Here is a 21,862-nt window from a genome sequence, read left to right as displayed (position 1 = left end):
CAAGTCTGAGCGACTGAACTGAACTGAAATAAAAATGGTATACACGAAAAGTTGTTATGGTGTTATTTTAAGTAATTAATTTTTTCTTATGGATGGATAAAAGAACCAAATCTTATGGTATCCATTATCTAGTAAAAATGAAAACCATGTGGAAGAGTGAAAGGGAATAAACTTTCTTGGTTTTCTTTGTCAGTTGTTTGATTATTTTTTTTTAAAGGAGACTAATAATAGGTAGTGATTTGAATTACTCTTTGCTAAAGGTATGGAAAGAAGAACCTGATTTTTATAAGCAGGTAGACATTATTTTTAAAATTTTAATTTTCATGTGTCTCTGTGTCTTCAAGTGACCATTAATCTTTTAAGTTAGCAAAGTCATAGAAAACCACCACACCAAAATAAAGTAGTTATGAGTGTTTAGGAAGAATGAAAATGGTCATTTTTGTCTACTTAGACTGAAGTGAAAACTTTTATTTTTGGTCACAGAAACTTTTATTTTTCACTTTGAATAATATAACTTTCTTTGCCAAAAAGGTAATTTTCCTATAAGGCTTATTTAGTTGTGCTTAATTTCCAAGATAGTTCTTGTGACATAGAAAATGTTTCCTAAATCAAATGACTAGCTATCAAGAGAAACTGTAAAGCTCAGGTGCTTGAGGATACAAATTTAAATGCCAATTGAGCAGGTGTCCTATAAAAAACTGTTTGATAAAATTTAAGTTATGTTTTTGTAATTTAGAATAGAAATATATTCTTGTGATTTTTGTAGAATTATTACAGAGGGAATTATATAAAGGGATTCTATATAGATCAGAGAAAAATGAAGCAATGAACAAATGAATGAGGAGTTAGAATTTGTCTTGTGTTTTATCTGGGATAACAGAGATCTAGGATAGGTCAAAGAAAATGTTCTGGATTTGGCCTCTCAGAAATATTGTGCTATTTTAGAGTTAAGGAAATACAATCTTACCTAGCTTGTGCACATAAGTAGAATAGAAAAAGTGAGTTTTTTTTTTTCACCTCCAGTGTAATGTTGCTACTGGAAAGGGTCTACAAATTTACATTGCTCTGAGATCTAATCTCAACTTTCAAGCTTCTGAATTTCCCATGGTTGGAATCACTAAAGTGTTAATAGGAGGTAGCTACTGAGAGATATATTTAATTCTCTCAGAAGGTCTTTATTTGTTTATTTAATTATTTTGTGAGTCAGGAATTAATTTTTTAAATTGGAGAATAATTACTTTACAATGTTGTGTGGCTTTCTGCCACACATATGAATCAACCATATATATACATATCTTCCCTCTTTAGCCTTCCTCCCATCCTCCCATCCCACCCCTCTAGGTCATCACAGGGCACCAGGCTAGATTTGAACTCTGATTCTGATGCTTACCAGCTATCTGACATTAGATAAATTACTTAACCTCTTTGTGCCTCTGTTTTTACATTAGTAAAACAAGGATAATAATGGTACCCACCTCACAGGGCAGTTGTAAACATTAAATTAACTGATACAGATAAAGTAATTAAAACAGAGCAAATGCTCATTAAATGTTAGGCACCATGATTTAAAGGGATAATTTTCAAGGAATTGATAATTACACAAAGCAATTATTTCACTTTGGGAGAAAATACTAATATATTTGGAAAAATTAGCAAAAAATTTGAGTGCAAAACAGTGTGGTGCAGGTTATAATACATACAGCACATGTATGAAGAATAAATCCATGGTGAGTTTGTAGGTGATTGAAGCATGGTGTGTTTCTGAGTGGGAGGAAGTTGGACTGTGGTTGGAAATGAGAACACAAGCAAAAACCTGAAAGTAGGAAAAAATAAACAAGATTATTTTATGTGCAATACATTTTAACTATGGCCATATTTTGTTCTAATTCTTTCAGAGTTGAGAATCTCTGTATTGGGTTGGCCAAAAAGTTCATTCGGATTTTGCATATGTGGTTGCAGGAAACCTGAATGAACTTTTTGGCCAACCCAATAGTAAATATGATTCGGTATGTTTAAGTAACAAAACCATCTCTAAATACCTTATATTTAGTGTGATAAATTGTACCACACTGTATGTTTTAAGGTAAAATTTTAACATATGTGTGTCAAAATATGTATGTATACTATGATTACATTTGAGTTTCAAATGTGCCTTGTAAGAAAAGCAGGACACGTATTATTATTCCCACTTTACAAGTGAGGAAGCTGAGAATCAGAGTTTGTATTACTTGCTTCAAGTTTCACTGCTAGTAAGTAATAGAGATCAGATTAGCATCCAGGTCTTCTGGCTTTCAGTGTAATGTTGTTCTACTACAATATACTCATTGAATAACAGAAAGCTTAGTAAATGAGAAATAAGGACTGATTTTATGACACATGTTACATTTGATCTTTGTCAAGTAAGAAAAAAATATAGGGTAAAAGTGCAGGTACTTTTACTTGTACAAACCTCAGGTATGTTAAAAATAAATGGGCATCAGTTATTACTATACCTTTGAGATCCTATGGGCTTCCCACGTGGTGCTAGTGCGAAAGAACCTGCCTGCCAATGCAGGAGACATATGAGATGCAGGTTCAATTCATGGATTGGGAAGATCCCCTGGAGGAGGGCATTGCAATCCACTCCAATATTCTTGCCTGGAGAATCCCATGGACAGATACAGTCCATAGGGTTGTAAAGAGTTGGACATGACTGAAGAGACTTATGCATGCAGAAATCTTTCAGGTTTTTGAAGGGATTGCAACATTAGAAGTGAAATAGAAATTACATACATGTGGCAGATTCAGATAGAACTTGTATCCTAGCTTTTCTTTTTTTCAACATTATCATTTCCTCTGAGATAATGCACTTTTTGAAACACAGAATTAAGGAACAGACTACACTTCAACAAAAACTTGCTCATAAGTATTATATTTCAGCCATAATCAAGCTGTTGCTATTTTAAGAAGAAAGCTTCCACTATAACATAAAAACCACTGTAAGTATATCTTTGGTATTCCTGTCAACATGCTAATAAAAGTAAAAAGCATAAAATATAACAAAGCTTATAACAAACTTCCACTCGTAAATGCATACAACAAAATTTCTTACATATAGTTTATACAATATGCATAAATGTAAGTACTTCTTAAAATTTGCAATATCAACATTCAAATTTTTATTCAGAGACTTATTGCAGTTCATTGTGGTTCCAATAATGTGTGTAGAAAATAGATTCCCTTTCCTCTTTTTTAGATAAATTTTAAATTATTTCTGTTATTATATGGTAGTGCCAGTCATCTGCTTTATTAAGGAAGGATGGCATCTTGTTTAGGGAGAGAGTACCCTAAAAGAATCTCAATGAGCAACAAAAACCCCACTATTCACTTTTGGAAGCCTAAGGCAGAAGCAGAAGAAAACTGGAGACAAACTAGCTTTTGATCAGGTTTACCTTCCTCAGTTTCCAGATTGTACATTGAATGGAGACTTTAGGGTCATTTGGCTGAAGACTAGGCTGTTCTAACATGTGATCATCTTCTTGAGGGAAAGAAATGGCCATACTTTCCTAGCCAATCAGTGCTACAAAGAAAGAGGGTGATAGTACATTTTATGTAGCTCCTGGCTCACTCCAGTTCTCATCTGTTAGCATGCATGCAAAGAAATATGTTAGGATCACTGAGAACTATTCGCTAAATTTGTATCTTAAAAAGCCAGTTCTTACCCTTGGTAAAACTTTTATTTGAGAGGGAAAACTTTAATCTCAGATCTATTTTTTACAGTACCAAGATACAAATTTTGTCCATCTTTAGGTGAAAGCTCAGAAAATCATTTATAATTTAGTTTATAGACTTGAATTGAATTTTAACACTAAAAATATCTTTAGGACTTCTAATAATGTGAATTCATAAATGAGATAAATTTATAGGTACACATTAAGTCAAATAAGTGTAAATTATTAATGGAAGTCCTTATTTTTATTGTGAATGATTTGAGAAAATAGTGATTTGGAAATCATCAAAAATGGGCTTAAACTATTCTTTATATATTTCTTCTCCTTTTTCTGGCAAGGAGGTCTTCTTCTTGGGTACATAAGTCATGCTGGACAACGAATGCTTTCTAAATGTAGACAGCCTTCTCCTAAAGTTCCCCCCTGAAAAGAAATATAGTAGAGGGTCAAAGCAACAATTTGATGCAGCCAGAGACAAGGTTATGACCACTGACTTTTGCATTCTAAGGACAGAATCACAGGGTTTTGTTTCATTGTGTAAAAAATGAAGGTGAATGGTACGTTGAATATGATACGGCATGAAGCTGATCAAAAAGGCAGCTGTCACAACTATGATCATTCCTATCGCTTTTTTACGACTTGACAGATTTTTCTTCATTGATTTTTTTAGTAAGGTCAAAATGATCATCGTGTAACAGACAATTATAATAATGAAAGGAATGATAAATCCAAAAAATAATGACACATAATGCAAGACCAAGACATAATATTTAGCTTGGTTGTCCTGTGGAGGCTCAAAGCACTTGGTATTATTTTTCGCATCTTTGTAAGATTTGGACATTAAAAATGGAGAACTAGTCAAAATCACAAAAATCCAAATACCAACACACACAAACCTGGCTTTTTTCTGTGTAACCAAATTAATATTTTGGACTGGGAAAACAATTGCAATGCACCGGAAGAAGCTCATGGCTGTCATAAAGAAGATGCTACAATAGAGGTTGACATACAAGGCATAGGTGCTGAGGCGACACAAAAAGTCACCAAAGAGCCAAATGCCTTTGTGAACATAATAGACCACACGGAGAGGTAGTGTGCACACACACAGTAGATCAGCTACTGCTAAATTAATCATGTATACTTGGTAGGCTGACTTCTCATGATATGTTTTTATGAGGATATAGAGCACAAAGCCATTGCCAAAGAAGCCCACAATGGAGATCATAGAGTACAAGGTGGAATACACTTGATTTCGGAAATCATCAATAGTGTCATTGCATGCATTACTACTGGAAGAAGATACTGTCAGATTTCCAACTCCATCCATGTTTCTCTAGGAGAGTCTTCTTGGTGCCTGCAATGTATAAAAAAGATCTTGTCAATTTTTGCTCTTCCATAAATTATAGGACGTACTAATGTTTCATTTTATAGTGTTGCTATGTATATATTTTTTGAAAACAGCAGGAAGCAAGAGTGGTGGGTGAATAAAAAGATATTCTTCTGGACTTTGCCCCCAGGAGAAGGGTTTGGGTCTTATGCTGCCAAGTCACTTCAGTCGTGTCTGACTCTGTGCGACCCCATAGATGGCAGCCCACCAGGCTCTCCTGTCCCTGGGATTCTCCAGGCAATAACACTGGAGTGGGTTGCCATTTCCTTCTCCAATGCATGAAAGTGAAAAATGAAAGGGAAGTCGCTCAGTCGTGTCTGACCCTCAGCGACCCCATGGACTGCAGCCTTCCAGGCTCCTCCATCCATGGGATTTTCCAGGCAAGAGTACGGGCACCCAGAAATCTCCTTTCCCCCATTTCCTATCCATGTTTGCCTGATGAACTTCTTAATCTTTAAGACCTAGCTAAAAGAGCTATGCCTTATTTTAAGCCTTATTACTCCAGTGCTCTCCTATAAATCTTCCTTTTAAAAGGGTTTGTTTTTTAGAGAAAAGTTTTAAAGACAGTAGTTTCATAAGTATGAGTATCTATCTTCTATCTATCTATCATCTCTTTCTTTATTAGAAGAGCTCTAGATTCTTTCTGAGAATAAAATCTGGATGAAAATGCTTAGTTTCCCCACAAAGAAGTCTTCCTAAGTAACAGCTTCTGGGTGATGCTTGTACCTAAGGAAAATAATTAAATTTGTTATCAGTGGAACTCACTCCTTGGGGGAGAATCTTAGTCTAGAACATGGTGGACTCTATTTAGAACCACAGAACACCAAGGCTGGGGAAACTTTATAAGCTATCTAGTTATTTTAATGAGGAAAAAAGGTGAAATACATTTCCAAAATCCGCACCTAAGTTAAGGCTCTGAGGAGAACTGCAGCATATACTTCCCTGGTGGCTCAGACGGTAAAGCGTCTGCCTATGATGCAGGAGACCCGGTTTGATTCCTGGGTGGGGAAGATCCCCTGGAGAAGGAAATGGCAACCTACTCCAGTACACTCACCTGGAAAATCCCATGGATGGAGGAGCTTGGTGGGCTACAGTCCATGGGGCTGCAAAGAGTCAGACACGACTGAGCGACTTCCCTTTCCCTTTCTGGGTGAGGAAATTGTTGTACTCGCTCATCCTTGTTCTCTTCTCAGAATCACATTCAAAGTCGTACTGTTCAACAACACATGGTCATTTCTCTTATAGCAAGAGATTGTTGCTTGGTCTGGCCTAGTTCAGCTTTATCAGGGCAATAAATAAGCTCTAATCAGAAAGATATAGGGATGAGATAGTGCAGAAGTAGTGATTTCCTATGTTCCTCCATAGTCTTCTCTTTTATTCTTTAAGGAGATGGGAACAACTCATCAATTTATAATATGGTAGATAATCTTTGGTTGAAATATGATTTGTTGGCCTGTTACACAGCTCTTTCTCTCTGGTAAGAGAAGGGTTAGGGTTTGTAAAGTGGGAAGATTGCTTCAGCATGCAAGAACTGCTGGCAATGAAAGAGACTGAATTAGTCTCTGTGTCAAGGATACGTATACAGGGAGCTATGGTTGTGGTTGTAGGTGGGATATAACTTTCCAGGTTTACTACTGCTAACAATTATACTTGCTGTGAGGGTATGTCATCTATTCATTTGTCCATCTATTTTTTCCTTTCATTAAAAATGTCATTTTTGGGAGTTCCCTGGTTTCCTAGTGGTTAGTATTCCAGGCTTTCACTGAGGTGGCCTGGGTGCAATCCCTGGTTGGAGAACTGAGATCCCACAAGCTTTGCAGTGTGGCCAAAAAAAGTCATTATTTTCCACCAAGCAATGTTGATATACAGTAAAAAAAATTGAAGGTGAATCATTCTGAGGGTATATAAATAAGATCACAGAGAAAAATTAGTTCATTATTCTCAACCTACGCATTATTTCTCAGTTTGCTTTCCACTTAACCTGCCTCTTTCACCATCAATTTTCTGAATTCAGGTGCAATTGTGGAAGAAAGAGAATCTCTGTAAACTTATTCTAGCTAGCCCTGTATTGGGTTTTCTCCAAATCAGGCAGTGTTAGCCTGTGAGGCACTAGATGGTGCTGTTGAGATTTTTGATATCAATTCAGTTCAGTTCAGTCACTCAGTCATGTCCTACTCTTTGTGACCCCATGAATCTCAGCACTCCAGGCCTCCCTGTCCATCACCAACTCCTGGAGTTCACACAGACTCATGTCCATTGAGTCAGTAATGCCATCCAGCCATCTCATCCTCTGTCGTCCCCTTCTCCTCCTGCCCCCAATCCCTCCCAGCATCAGAGTCTTTTCCAATGAGTCAACCCTTCGCATGAGGTGGCCAAAGTACTGGAGTTTCAGCTTTAGCATCATTCCTTCCAAAGAAATCCCAGGGCTGATCTCCTTCAGAATGGACTGGTTGGATCTCCTTGCAGTCCAAGGAACTCTCAAGAGTCTTCTCCAACACCACAGTTCAAAAGCATCAATTCTTCAGCGCTCAGCTTTCTTCACAGTCCAACTCTCACATCCATACATGACACTGGAAAAACCATAGCCTTGACTAGATGGACCTTTGTTGGCAAAGTAATGTCTCTGCTTTTCAACATGCTATCTAGGTTGGTCATAACTTTCCTTCCAAGGAGTAAGCGTCTTTTAATTACATGGCTGCAGTCACCATCTGCAGTGATTTTGGACCCCCCAAAATAAAGTCTGACACTGTTTCCACTGTTTCCCCATCTATTTCCCATGAAGTGATGGGACCAGATGCCATGATCTTTGTTTTCTGAATGTTGAGCTTTAAGCCAACTTTTTCACTCTCCTCTTTCACCTTCATCAAGAGGCTTTTTAGTTCCTCTTCACTTTCTGCCATAAGGGTGGTGTCATCTGCCTTTTAAAAAATAACCACATTTGAAAGGTATCAAATAATTACCATCTGTCCTTTCTACCACCACTAACACTCACTATATTCTACTACAAACTCTTTCCAAAATAATTCTCTATACATTATAGCTTTCAATTATTTCATATTACTTCTCTAAAAATCTTCAGTGGTCTTTCAGTGTCTTCAAATTAAAATCCAGACTTCTTGGCCTGATATTTAAGCCTCTTGGAAGAACCCCTGGAGGAGGGCATGGCAGCCCACGCCAGTATTCTTGCCTGTAGAATCTGATAGAGAGAGGAGCCTGGCGGGCTACAGTCCATATGGTCACAGAGTCAGATACGACTGAAATGACTTAGTGCGCGCGTGTGCGTGCGTGCGTGCACACACACACACAGAGTCTGGTTGCAATTGAACTTTCCTAGCTTCTTTCTACTTCTCCCTTTTTGTTCACCCTATATTTCAATAAACAACTACTTTACTATATCAGGGACATGAGCTATATGTTTTCCCGCCTATCTGTCTTTTTTCATGGTATTTCTTTTTCATGAAATGACCTTTTCTCCATCTATGTGTGTGCAAAAGCTACCCATCTTTCAGCTCTTCTTGACCTTCATGACAAAGCCTTCCTTTAGCCTCCTTCCAAGGTAATTTCTATCTTTCCTCTTCTAGGGAACTTAAAATCTGTCTTTCAGATCAGTAGTGCGTATGTGTTTGTTATCTTCCCTCATAGACTTTCTGATTGATATATAAAGGGCTCACACAGGGCCAAAACATATGTACTTTGCTCATAAATATTAATAAAATGAATGAGTAAATGAGTGACAGAGCAAGTTTATCATTTGAAAGTATTGTTTATCATTCTAAATCACTGAAAGTTATCTTTTCACTCCAATATTACTTAAAACTTTCCCAACCTCAGAGTGAATCTGTTAAGTTGCTTCCTAAAGTACTAAGAAAGGCACTAAATCATAAGGTTAACTATAATATTAAAACACACATATCTTTACAGAGATTAATTATTTGTTTTACTTGTCTGTTAAATATTATCTTTACAGAGATTAATCATTTGTTTTACTTGTCTGTTAAACATTATAAATAATTTTGAAATTCTCAGGTGTTTGAATGAAAAATGCCAAATAAAATGGATAAATTAATAAAAAAAAGAAATAGGTCACTCTAGTACCATTAATAAATTTATTGGTCATTACTAAAAAAGCTTTCCTTGTACTTTTGATATTTAGATTTGACTGCTTATTTATAACTAAGTCAAGCTATTGACTTATATTAGATCAAAAAAAGAAAATTTTAAAACTTTCAAACAAGTAATGAATCCTAGAGGGTTAGAGATAATTTAGTTCAAGCTACTCATTTTGAAGATGATGGTTTTACTTATCTTAAACAACATTTGATTCATTTTTATAGAATTTACTGTGATCTCCTAATAATGATATCCACACTATATGGAAACAGGGATGCTTAAGGATGCATCTCTGCATTTGAGCAGCTCATAGAATGCTGGGGGAGAGGAGTGATAGCTCAGAAGTATGAACAAGTTATAGTACAGTATGGTAAGAACTGTCTTAGCACAAAACGAATGGGCTATTAGTTGATTCATATATACAAACAATAGGGACTTCCCAAGTGCTTAGTGGTAAAGAATCTGCCTGCCAATACCAGAGATGCAGGTTTGATCCCTGAGCTGGGATGATCTCCTGGAGTAAGAAATAGTAACCCACTCCAGTATTCTTGCATGGAAAATCCATGGACAGAGGAGCCTGGTAGGCTACAGTTCATGGGGTTGCAAAGAGTCAGACATGACTGAGCACGTATGCAAACATATACAGGCAATAAACATAAATGAAATTAATATTTAGTGCAGATGATGAAGGAAGTTACTTTGTTAAGATAAGTAGTGAATTGAAAAACAAGATTTATTTAGAAAATAGAGCCATACCTCTTTCTGGCACTGCAGTACCCTTCACGAATGTTCTTGGCTAGTGGTCAGCACTTCTTATGATATAATATCAGATGAAGCCTAAGCTGAAATCATAAGATTGAAAAGGAAGTTAATGACTTTAGAAGCAGTCCAGAGGTTCATGGGAGCTTAGCAGCCTTAACCACAGGTGTGTGATGGGACATCATAGCTTTACTGACAGATTTAGAGCTAGTTATTGGATTCCATGTATCCTCGTTTCCACTCCACTCATTTTTACATCCTTAGGGGAAAATTTAAAATAAAGACCAGGGCTGATTACATATGTCTGCTGCTCTATTAATAGTTTCTGTATCTAGAGATGAACACAGTATTATAAAAATTCTCTTCTATGAAACCATGGTATTTTCCCTATTTTCTCTTCTAAATAGCTCTTTATAAAGTTCCAAGGAGAAATAACTTTGAACTTCATATCCAAGCATCTAGTCTGCTAGGAAGAGGAATTAGGACTTGAAAAATATCAAGTATGTCTGCCTGTGATGGCTTAGGGACAGTTTTCCTGGGAGGAATGATGATTTATAAGACTTTGGGCTGTTTTCCCTAAAAATTCATAATAATAGTTATGGACTTAATCATCAATTTGGCATATATTATATACCTTTGGATATCAACTGTTTTATAGTTTGTATAGTTAACTTTTCATGAGTGTATGTATCTTCAACTAAACTATCAGAAAATCTAAGAAAGTATAGAAAATCTCCAAGAAATGAACAAAGAAGGGCTTTCTTAAAACCGTAGCAGCCTGAATACTTGTTTCCTAAATTTGTGTTGCCCTATGGCAACTTTCATCCCTATATGCAAGGACCCCAGAGGCTGGCCATTTTTCTTTTATTTGTGGCCTGTCAACAAAATAAACATATTTCTCCAATTAATCCTTCAGTTCAGTTCAGTTGCTCAGTCATGTCCGACTCTCTGTGACCCCATGGACTGCAGCATGCCAGGCCTCCCTGTCCATCACCAACTCCCGGAGCCTACTCAAACTCATGTCTATCACGTTGGTGATGCCATCCAACTATCTCATTCTCTGTCATCTCCTTCTCCTCCCACCTTCAATCTTTACCAGCATCAGGGTCTTTTCCAGTGAGTCAGTTCTTCTTATCAGGTGGCTAAACTATTGGCTACAGCATCAGTCCTTCCAATGAATATTCAAGACTGATTTCCTTTAGAATTCACTGGTTGGATCTCCTTACAGTCCAAGGGACTCTCAAGAGTCTTTGCCAACACCACAGTTCAAAAGCATAAATTCTTTGGCTCTCAGCTTTCTTTATAGTCCAACCCTCACATTCATACGTGACTACTGGAAAAACCACAGCTTTGACTAGATGGACCTTAGCAAGTTTAAAATAGGTTGGAACTTTCCAAAGGAACTCTACTGAAAAAAAGGAAAATCAAAATGAAAATAAAGAAAATGCAAAATATGAAACAGTTTAAAAAGTAGGAATCTGAACCCACAGCTATGATATTGATGTTTGAGTCCACCGCATATTCAGATAATCATTTTTCAAATATTCTCCAATTTCTTCTCTCTCGCAGAATTTTCCTTTCATCCCCAGGCAAGGAGTTGACATAAGTAAGCTTCTACTAGCAGTCTGGAGGAAGTAAGCATTGCAGGTGGGAAATTACTCAAACAGAGTTGGCTTTTATATTTTGTTATTCAGGCATTAGAACTTCTTTGGGGATTTAGCTTATCCTGGGGCTCTTTAATCAATAAAGATACTGACTGACTATTTAATAAAAATAACCTTTCTAATCCAGGAATTATATGATTTCAGTCATTTTCTTTAGGTGAAAATTAACTTTGGCTCTGTCACAGTTTTGTGTTTAGACAAAGCTTATATTTCTCCCCAGTGTGGAAAGAGAAAGTTTTTGAATTTCTAAGACCCATCTATGAGAAGTGTACTTTTACTAGGCTAATGTACTAATTGTCCAAGTTTATGGTAGCTGTACAACTACAATTTAGCCTTCTCTCTGTACATGGACAAGTGAGTAAAGGTCACATTGCCTGGGCAACAATGTAATGTTTCCTGAAGTTTGGGATTTTGAAGTGTCTTCCATGGTTCCTTTAGAAATTTCCTTTAGAAATTCTGAGTTTGCATATAGTAGACATTCAATACTCTTACGCTTTGCCCCTCTTTTCTTTTTGTTTACTTGAGAACTCTTGTCTCTGACATCAGCTTCTGCCAAAATTGGATTCTACCATTCTTGTCTGGGTGATTGGGTGAGGGAAAATGAGGCAATAAAGTAAATGTGTGGATATATAACTTTTGGGTTCAATTATTTATTTCAGGAGGTACTCAAATTTTTATTTGGCTCCTCTAGTACATGTATATCTATCTATCTATCTGTCTATCAGTTTATCTATCTATCTTCATTATCATCATCATCTATCTACTCTCCTTGCATCAGCCCTTAGCCTCCATTGATCTGTAACCTGGTCAAGCTTCAGTGAACAAGTAAGTAGGAGTTCCCAAAGATAACCCGAGAATCAGTTCAGTTCAGTTCAGTCGCTCAGTCGTGTCCGATTCTTTGCGACCCCATGAATCGCAGCACTCCAGGCCTCCCTGTCCATCACCAACTCCTGGAGTTCACACAGACTCATGTCCATCGAGTCAGTGATGCCATCCAGCCATCTCATCCTCTGTCATCCCCTTCTCCTCCTGCCCCCAATCCCTCCCAGCATCAGAGTCTTTTCCAGTGAGTCAACTCTTCACATGAGGTGGCCAAAGTACTGGAGTTTCAGCTTTAGCATCATTCCTTCCAAAGAACACCCAGGACTGATCTCCTTCAGAATGGACTGGTTGGATCTCTTTGCAGTCCAAGGGACTGTCAAGAGCCTTCTCCAACACCACAGTTCAAAAGCATCAATTCTTCGGCGCTCAGCTTTCTTCACAGTCCAACTCTCACATCCATATATAACCACTGGAAAAACCTGAGAATATAAGGTCCCGATTCATATACCATACCCTTTATTTTTGCTGCAATAAAACTATTTATGAATGAGGATGACTTATATACTGTTGTGCCTTCTAAGTGTGGCCCAGGTAGAGCTAGTGATCTATAGCATCCTCAGATAGTCCCCAGGCTAGTATCTTCTATTAAATGAAAATAGTAACTGTGCCTCTTTTTTGCTTATATTAAAAAAAAAAAAGCCATTCCTGATCCAATTTAATATTTCTTTCCTTTGAAGTCCTACATTATTTTGTTTGTACTTTCCTTGATAATTTTTACTGATTGTTTCATGTCATACTCATCTCTGTGGTTATTCAATTTAAACTTCACTGTTCTTTCTACTGGGCAGTCCCACTAGCCTTAAAGGGCAAAAACCAAGTATTCTTTATTTTTCATCTTAGAAAAAAAGAGCACATAAGTTAAGAGATTTACAGCTTCAATAAAGAGGAACCAGACATAAGTTGTTTGTGAACTTGATTTAAGACTTCTAGGTGTTCCCTGAGTTTCTCTCAGGTGAACATCTGAGAGAAAGTATCACTTCATTCCTCTTTGAATATATCAGCTGTGCTCAGGATACAGGTTTCTTCAGGCCCTCTAAAGGTAGCACAACAGTTTTAACTTTGATAGTGGTTTCTAAACTAAGTGCTAATTTTGCAATGTAAAGTTACTGGACTTTCTAGGGCTCAAAGGTCTTTTTTTTTTTTTTCCTTGACCTTACCCGCTTTGTTTTCTAACAAATAACAATATATTCTGGCAGTATGGTCACCATTCTTCATAGCCTGCAAGGGAGAAACTGCTTAAGTCTTCTTTGTTGGTCCCTTTTATTTTATTTTTTTAAAAATACAAATGTATTCATTTTAATTGGAGGCTAATTACTTTACAATATTGTATTGGTTTTGCCACACACTAACATGAATCCTCCACTGGTGGACATATGTTCCCCATCCTGAACCCCCCTCCCACCTCCCTCCTCATACCATCCCTCTGGGACATCCCAGTGCACCAGCCCTGAGCATTCTGTATCATACATCAAACCTGGACTGGCGATTCGTTTCACATACGATATTATACATATTTCAGTGCCATTCTCCCAAATCATCCCACCTTCGCCCTCTCTCACAGAGTCCAAAAGACTGTTCTATACATCTGTGTCACTTGCTGTCTCGCATACAAGGTTATCGTTACCATCTTTCTAAATTCCATATATATGCATTAGAATACTGTATTGGCGGAGAAGGCAATGGCACCCAACTCCAGTACTCTTGCCTGGAGAATCCCACGGATGGAGGAGCCTGGTGGGCTGCAGTCCATGGGGTCACGAAGAGTGGGACACGACTGAACGACTTCACTTTCACTTTTCACTTCCATGCATTGGAGAAGGAAATGGCAACCCACTCCAGTGTTCTTGACTGGAGAATCCAAGGGGTGGTGGAGCCTGTTGGGCTGCCATCTATGGGGTTGCACAGAGTCGGACACGACTGAAGCGACTTAGCAGCAGCAGCAGCAGCAGCATACTGTATTGGTGTTTTTCTTTCTGGCTTACTTCACTCTGTATAATAGGCTCCAGTTTCATCCACCTCATTAAAGCTGATTCAAATGTATTCTTTTTAATGGCTGAGTAATACTCTATTGTGTATATGTACTACAGCTTTCTTATCCATTCATCTGCTGATGGACATCTAGGTTGCTTCCATGTCCTGGCTATTATAAACAGTGCTGCGATGAACATTGGGGTACACATGTGTCTTTCAATTCTGATTTCCTCAGTGTGTATGCCCAGCAGTGGGATTGCTGGATCATAAGGCAATTCTATTTCCAGTTTTTTAAGGAATCTCCACACTGTTCTCCATAGTGGCTGTACTAGTTTGCATCCCCACCAACAGTGTAAGAGGGTTCCCTTTTCTCCACCCCCTCTCCAGCATTTATTGCTTGTAGACTTTTGGATCACAGACATTCTGACTGGCGTGAAATGGTACCTCATTGTGGTTTTGATTTGCATTTCTCTGATAATGAGTGATATTGAGCATCTTTTCATGTGCTTGTTAGCCATCTGTATGTCTTCTTTGGAGAAATGTCTATTTAGTTCTTTGGCCCATTTTTTGATTGGGTCATTTATTTTTCTTGAGTTGAGCTGTAGGAGTTGCTTGTATATTTTTGAGATTAGTTGTTTGTCAGTTGCTTCATTTGCTATTATTTTCTCCCATTCTGAAGGCTGTCTTTTCACCTAGCTTAGAGTTTCCTTTGTTGTGCAGAAGCTTTTAAGTTTAATTAGGTCCCATTTGTTTATTTTTGCTTTTATTTCCAATATTCTTGGAGGTGGGTCATAGAGGATCCTGCTGTGATGTATGTCGGAGAGTGTTTTGCCTATGTTCTCCTCTAGGAGTTTTATAGTTTCTGGTCTTACTTTGAGATCTTTAATCCATTTTGAGTTTATTTTTGTGTATGGTGTTAGAAAGTGTTCTTGTTTCATTCTTTTACAAGTGGTTGACCAGTTTTCCCAGCACCACTTGTTAAAGAGATTGTCTTTAATCCATTGTATATTCTTGCCTCCTTTGTCAAAGATAAGGTGTCCATAGGTGCGTGGATTTATCTCTGGGCTTTCTATTTTGTTCCATTGATCTATATTTCTGTCTTTGTGCCAGTACCATACTGTCCTGATGACTGTGGCTTTGTAGTAGAGCCTGATGTCAGCAAGGTTGATTCCTCCAGGTCCATTCTTCTTTCTCAAGATTGCTTTGGCTATTCGAGGTTTTTTGTATTTCCATACAAATTGTGAAATTATTTGTTCTAGCTCTGTGACAAATACTGTTGGTAGCTTGATAGGGATTGCATTGAATCTATAGATTGCTTTGGATAGTATACTCATTTTCACTATATTGATTTTTCTGATCCATGAACATGGTATATTTCTCCATCTATTAGCGTCCTCTTTGATTTCTTTCACCAGTGTTTTATAGTTTTCTATATATAGGTCTTTAGTTTCTTTAGGTAGATATATTCTTAAGTATTTTATTCTTTTCATTGCATTGGTGAATGGAATTGTTTCCTTAATTTCTCTTTCTATTTTCTCATTATTAGTGTATAGGAATGCAAGGGATTTCTCTGTGTTGATTTTATATCCTGCAACTTTACTATATTCATTGATTAGCTCTAGTAATTTTCTTGTGGAGTCTTTAGGGTTTTCTATGTAGAGGATCATGTCATCTGCAAACAGTGAGAGTTTTGCTTCTTCTTTTCCAATCTGTATTCCTTTTATTTCTTTTTACGCTCTGATTGTTGTGGCCCAAACTTCCAAAACTATGTTGAATAGTAGTGGTGAAAGTGGGCACCCTTGTCTTGTTCCTGACTTTAGGGGAAATGCTTTCAATTTTTCACCATTGAAGATAATGTTTGCTGTGGGTTTGTCATATATAGCTTTTATTATCTTGAGGTATGTTCCATCTATTCCTGCTTTCTGGAGATTTTTTTTTTTTAATAAAAAATGGATGTTGAACTTTGTCAAAGGCTTTCTCTGAATCTATTGAGATAATCATATGGCTTTTAGTTTTCAATTTTTTAATGTGGTGTATTACACTGATTGATTTGCAGATATTGAAGAATCCTTGCATCCCTGGCATAAAGCCCACGTGGTCATGATGTATGATCTTTTTAATGTGTTGTTGGATTCTGAATTTTGTTAATGATATTTGCATCTATATTCATCAGTGATATTGGCCTGTAGTTTTCTTTTTTTGTGGCATGTTTGTCAGGTCTTGTTATTAGGGTGATGGTGGCCTCATAGAATGAGTTTGGAAGTTTACCTCCCTTTGCCATTTTCTGGAAGAGTTTGAGTGGGATAGGTTTTAGCTCTTCTCTAAATTTTTGGTAGAATTCAGCTGTGAAGCCATCTGGACCTGGGCTTTTGTTTGCTGGAAGATTTCTGATTTTAGTTTCAATTTCCATGCTTCTGATGGGTCTGTTAAGATTTCTATTTCTTCCTGGTTCAATTTTGGAAAGTTGTACTTTTTGAAGAATTTGTCCATTTCTTCCACGTTGTCCATTTTATTGGCATATAATTGTTGATAGTAGTCTCTTATGATCCTTTGAATTTCTGTGTTGTCTGTTGTGATCTTTCCATTTTCGTTTCCAATTTTATTGATTTGATTCTTCTCCCTTTGTTTACTGATGAGTCTGGCTAATGGTTTGTCAATTTTATTTATCCTCTCAAAGAACCAGATTTTGGCTTTGTTGATTTTTGCTGGTCTCTTTTGTTTCTTTTGCATTTATTTCTGCCCTAATTTTTACGATTTCTTTCCTTCTACTAACCCTGGGGTTCTTCATTTCTTCCTTTTCTAGTTGCTTTAGATGTAGAGTTAGGTTATTTCTTTGACTTTTTTCTCGTTTCTTTAGTATGCCTGTATTGCTATGAACCTTCCCCTTTGCACTGCTTTTACAGTGTCCCATAGGTTTTGGGTTGTTGTGTTTTCATTTTCATTAGTTTCTATGAAAATTTTGATTTCTTTTTTGGTTTCTTCTGTGATTTGTTCGTTATTCAGCAGTGTGTTGTTCAGCCTCCGTATGTTGGAATTTTTGTAGTTTTTCTCCTGTAATTGAGATTTAAGCTTACTGCATTGTGGTCAGAAAAGATGCTTGAAATGATGTCATTTTTTTTGAATTTACTAAGGCTAGATTTATGGCCCAGGATGTGATCTATCCTGGAGAAGTCTCCCACTATTATTGTGTTATTGTTAATTTCCCCTTTTATACATGTTAACATTTGTCTTACATATTGTGGTGCTCCTATGTTGGGTGCATATATATTTATAATTGTTATATCTTCTTCTTGGATTGATCCTTTGATCATTATGTAGTGTCCTTCTTTGTCTCTTTTCACAGCCTTTGTTTTAAAGTCTATTTTATCTGATATGAATATTGCTACTCCTGCTTTCTTTTAGTCTCTATTTGCTTGGAATATCTTTTTCCAACCCTTCACTTTCAGTCTGTATGTGTCCCTTGTTTTGAGGTGGGTCTCTTGTAGACAACATATTTATGGGTCTTGTTTTTTTTATCCATTCAGCCAGTCTTTGTCTTTTGCTTAGGGCATTCAACACATTTACGTTTAAGGTAATTATTGATAAGTATGACCCCATTGCCATTTACTTTATTGTTTTGGATTCGTGTTTATACACCCTTTTTGTGTTTCCTGTCTAGAGAAGATCCTTTAGCATATGTTGGAGAACTGGTTTGGTGGTGCTGAATTCTCTCAGCTTTTGCTAATCTGTAAAGCTTTTGATGTCTCCTTCATATTTGAAGGAGATCCTTGCTGGGTACAGTAATCTGGGCTGTAGGCTATTTTCTTTTGTCACTTTAAGTATGTCCTGCCATTCCCTCCTGGCCTGAAGAGTTTCTACTGAAAGACCAGCTGTTATCTTTACGGGAATCCTCTTGTGTGTTATTTGTTGTTTTTCCCTTGCTGCTTTTAATATTTGTTCTTTGTGTTTGATCTTTGTTAATTTCATTAGTATGTGTCTTGGGGTGTTTCGCCTTGGGTTTATCCTGTTTGGGACTCTCCGGGTTTCTTGGATTTGGGTGATTATTTCCTTCCCCATTTTAGGCAAGTTTTCAACTATTATCTCCTCAAGTATTTTCTCATGGTCTTTCTTTCTGTCTTCTTCTGGGACTCCTATGATTCGAATGTTGGGGCATTTAACATTGTTCCAGAGGTCTCTGAGATTGTCCTCATTTCTTTTAATTCGTTTTTCTTTTTTCCTCTCTGATTCATTTATTTCTTACCATTCTATCTTCTACCTCACTAATCCTATCTTCTGCCTCTGTTATTCTACTGTTGGTTCCCTCCAGAGTGTTTTTGATATCATTTATTTCATTATTCATTATATATTGACTCTTTTTTATTTCATCTAGGTCCTTGTTAGACTTTTCTTCTCAATCCTTGTCTCCAGGCTATTTATCTGTGACTCCATTTTGTTCAAGATTTTGGATAATTTTCACTATCATTGTTCAGAATTCTTTATCAGGTAGATTCCCTGTCTCTTCCTCTTTTGTTTGGTTTGGTGGGCATTTATGCTGTTCTTTTACCTGCTGGGTATTCGTCTGTCTCTTCGTCTTGTTTATATTGGTGTGCTTGGGGTGTCCTTTCTGTATTCTGGCAGTTTGTGGAGTTCTCTTTATTGTGGAGTTTCCTTACTGTGGGTGGGATCCTATGGGTGGCTTGACAAGGTTTCCTGGTTAGGGAAGCTTGTGTCGGTGTTCTGGTGAGTGGGGCTGGATTTCTTCTCTCTGGAGTACAATGAAGTGTCCAGTAATGAGTTGTGAGACGTCAACGGGTTTTGAGTGACTTTGGGCAATCTGCATATTGAAGTTCAGGGCTATGTTCCTGTGTTGCTGGAGAATTTGTGTGGTATGTCTTGCTCTGGAACTTGTTGGCCCTTGGGTGGTGCTTGGTTTCAGTGTAGGTATGGAGGCGATTGATGACCTCCTGTCGATTAATGTTCACTGGAGTCAGGAGTTCTCTGGTGTTCTCAGGATTTGGACTTAAGCCTCCTGCTTCTGGTTTTCAGTCTTATTTTTACCATAGTCTCAAGATTTCTCCATCTATACAGCACCTTTGATAAAACATCTAGGTTAAAGATGAAATTTTCTCCACAGTAAGGGACACCCGGAGAGGTACACAGAGTTACATGGAGAAGAGAAGAGGGAGTAGGGAGATAAAGGTGACCAGGATGAGATGAGTTGGAATCAAAAGAGGAGAGAGCAAGCTAGCCAGTAATCACTTCCCTATGTGCCCTCCACAGTCTGGACTACTCAGAGATGTTCACGCAATTATACAGAGAAGAGAAGAGAAGAGAAGAGGGAGGAAGGAGATAGAGATGGCCAGGAGGATAAAATGGGGGAATCAAAAGGATAGAGTCAGTAATCAGTTCCCTAAGTGTTCTCCACAGTCTGGAACACACAAAGTGATTCATAGAGTTGGGTAGAGAAGAGAAGAGGGAGGGAGGAGATAGAGGCTACCTGGTGGAGAAAAAAAAGAATCCAAAGGGGGAGTGAGCAATCAGGCCAGTGATCTCACTCCCAAGCAAAAATGAGTAATGAAGAATGGGTTCTTAAAAGTACAAAATTGATAACAAATACCAAAAAGCAAAGATTAAAAATCTAGAGTAGAGGTTGGATTTTCAAAAATACAATATTAAACAAACAAACAAAAAAACAACAAAGTCACAAGAATTATAATATATATATATATATATATAAAGTTTGCTTTAAAAAATAGGGTCTTTTTTTTTTTTGCAAAGTCATAGTAGGTTATAAAAATGAAAAGTAAAGGAGTAGTAGAGGACTTAAAAATAAAAAAAATTAAAAAAATTAAAGAATGATAGTAAAAATAGTAAAAATATATCTAGGACTTTCTCTGGTGTTGTTGTGGGCAGTGTGGGGTCGGTTTATTTTTGGATAGTTCCTTGATCTGGCTTATATTTCTCAATATCTATATGCCCCTTCCTATGTAGTCAGTACTAACTACAGGGTTTTAATCTATTGCACCTGTCACTTCCAGGGAGGTTCCCTCTGTTTTAGCTTCTTCTGTTTGCTGGTCTCTTCAGTGTCTAATTTCCGCCCTGACACAAGGGGGCGGTGGTGGACACTTTTTTAGGCTCACTTGTTCAGTCATTCTGTGGGGAGGGAGGGACACTGCAAACGAATAATACTGGCAGGTGCTCGCAGTGTCTCAGCCACACTAAGTTTGCCCCCTGCTCACAGCGTGTGTGCTTTCCCTGTCTATACTGCTTAGGCTCTAGACTGCTCTGCTGGGAACTGAGCCCAGCCCAAGTTGTATGCACTTCCCAGGTCTAAGCCGCTCAATTCAGGTACTCGGGTAGTCCCCAGAGGCACAGACTTGATTGGGCCTGTGTTTTATGCCCTTCCCAGGTCTGAGCAGCTGAGGTGACCAGGTGTTTAGCGAGCGCAATTGCTGCGACTTATCGCCTCCCCTGTCCCTGCTGCTTGGTTTTCTGGGTGTACAACCAGCACACCTTCTCAGGCAGATATTGACTGTCTAGAATCCCAAGAAGTCTTGGTTAGCAATGAAGCCTACTTGCAGTTTCATAGATAATCCCTCTCTGGGGCCGTGATTGCCCCCTTCTGGCTGTGGCTGCCCTTGCCTGCATGTCAACAGGAAGGGGGCTGGGCTGGGCTAACTCTGCTCAGTCCTTTGTTCTGTGAGCAGTCCTGACAGTGTCTTACGTTAGGGCTTTTTGCGTGGTGGCTATCCTACAGTCTGGTTTGGTATCCAAGGTAGTTCCCTCAGATTGCCCTTGGGGCATTCAGGCTTGGTCCTCACTCTAAGCAATGCAGCCCAGGCCTCCCTGCCCAACCCCCGCTTGCTAGTGGCGGATGCATGTGTCTGTGCTGCTTCTCTGCTGGGGGAATTACCGTTGGGCACGTAATCTGTGCATTTTAATTATTTATTTTTCCTCTCGGCTACGTTGCCCTCTGTGGTTCCAAGGCTCGCCACAGACTCAGCAGTGAGAGTGTTTCCTGGTGTTTGGAAACTTCTTTTTAAAAACTCCTTTCCCAGGTTGGAGCCCCATCTCTACCTCTTTTGTCTCTTTTTATCTTTTATATTTTTCCTACCTCCTTTTGAAGACAACGGAGAAAGCAATGGCACCCCACTCCAGTACTCTTGCCTGGAAAATCCCATGGATGGAGGAGCCTGGAAGGCTGCAGTCCATGGGGTCACTGAGGGTCGGACACAACTGAGCAACTTCACTTTCATTTTTCACTTTCATGCATTAGAGAAGGAAATGGCAACCCACTCCAGTGTTATTGTCTGGAGAATCCCAGGGACGGGGGAACCTGGTGGGCTGCCGTCTATGGGGTCGCACAGAGTCGGACATGACTGAAGTGACTTAGCAGTAGCAGT

General features: G+C 38.1%; 1 protein-coding gene across 2 annotated transcripts in view; it reads right to left on the bottom strand.

Annotated features, from left to right (window-relative positions):
* Positions 1-2,894: 2,894 nt before the first annotated feature.
* The window catches only part of CYSLTR1 (cysteinyl leukotriene receptor 1), a 57,649-nt gene continuing 38,681 nt past the window's right edge, over positions 2,895-21,862 (bottom strand). The window contains exons 1-3 of one of the 2 annotated variants that reach the window (XM_059883562.1): positions 11,452-15,455; positions 9,961-10,046; positions 2,895-5,061 (exon numbers count right to left, since the gene is read on the bottom strand). In XM_059883562.1, coding sequence (XP_059739545.1) covers positions 4,012-5,034 — 1,023 coding nt within the window. In that variant the 5' untranslated portion in view covers positions 5,035-5,061; positions 9,961-10,046; positions 11,452-15,455 and the 3' untranslated portion in view covers positions 2,895-4,011. 2 annotated transcript variants of the gene reach the window in all.

The sequence above is a fragment of the Bos taurus genome, chromosome X (assembly GCF_002263795.3).
Source record: "Bos taurus isolate L1 Dominette 01449 registration number 42190680 breed Hereford chromosome X, ARS-UCD2.0, whole genome shotgun sequence".
Taxonomy (NCBI): Eukaryota; Metazoa; Chordata; class Mammalia; order Artiodactyla; family Bovidae; genus Bos; species Bos taurus.
This window is presented reverse-complemented; position numbering and strand designations above follow the sequence as displayed.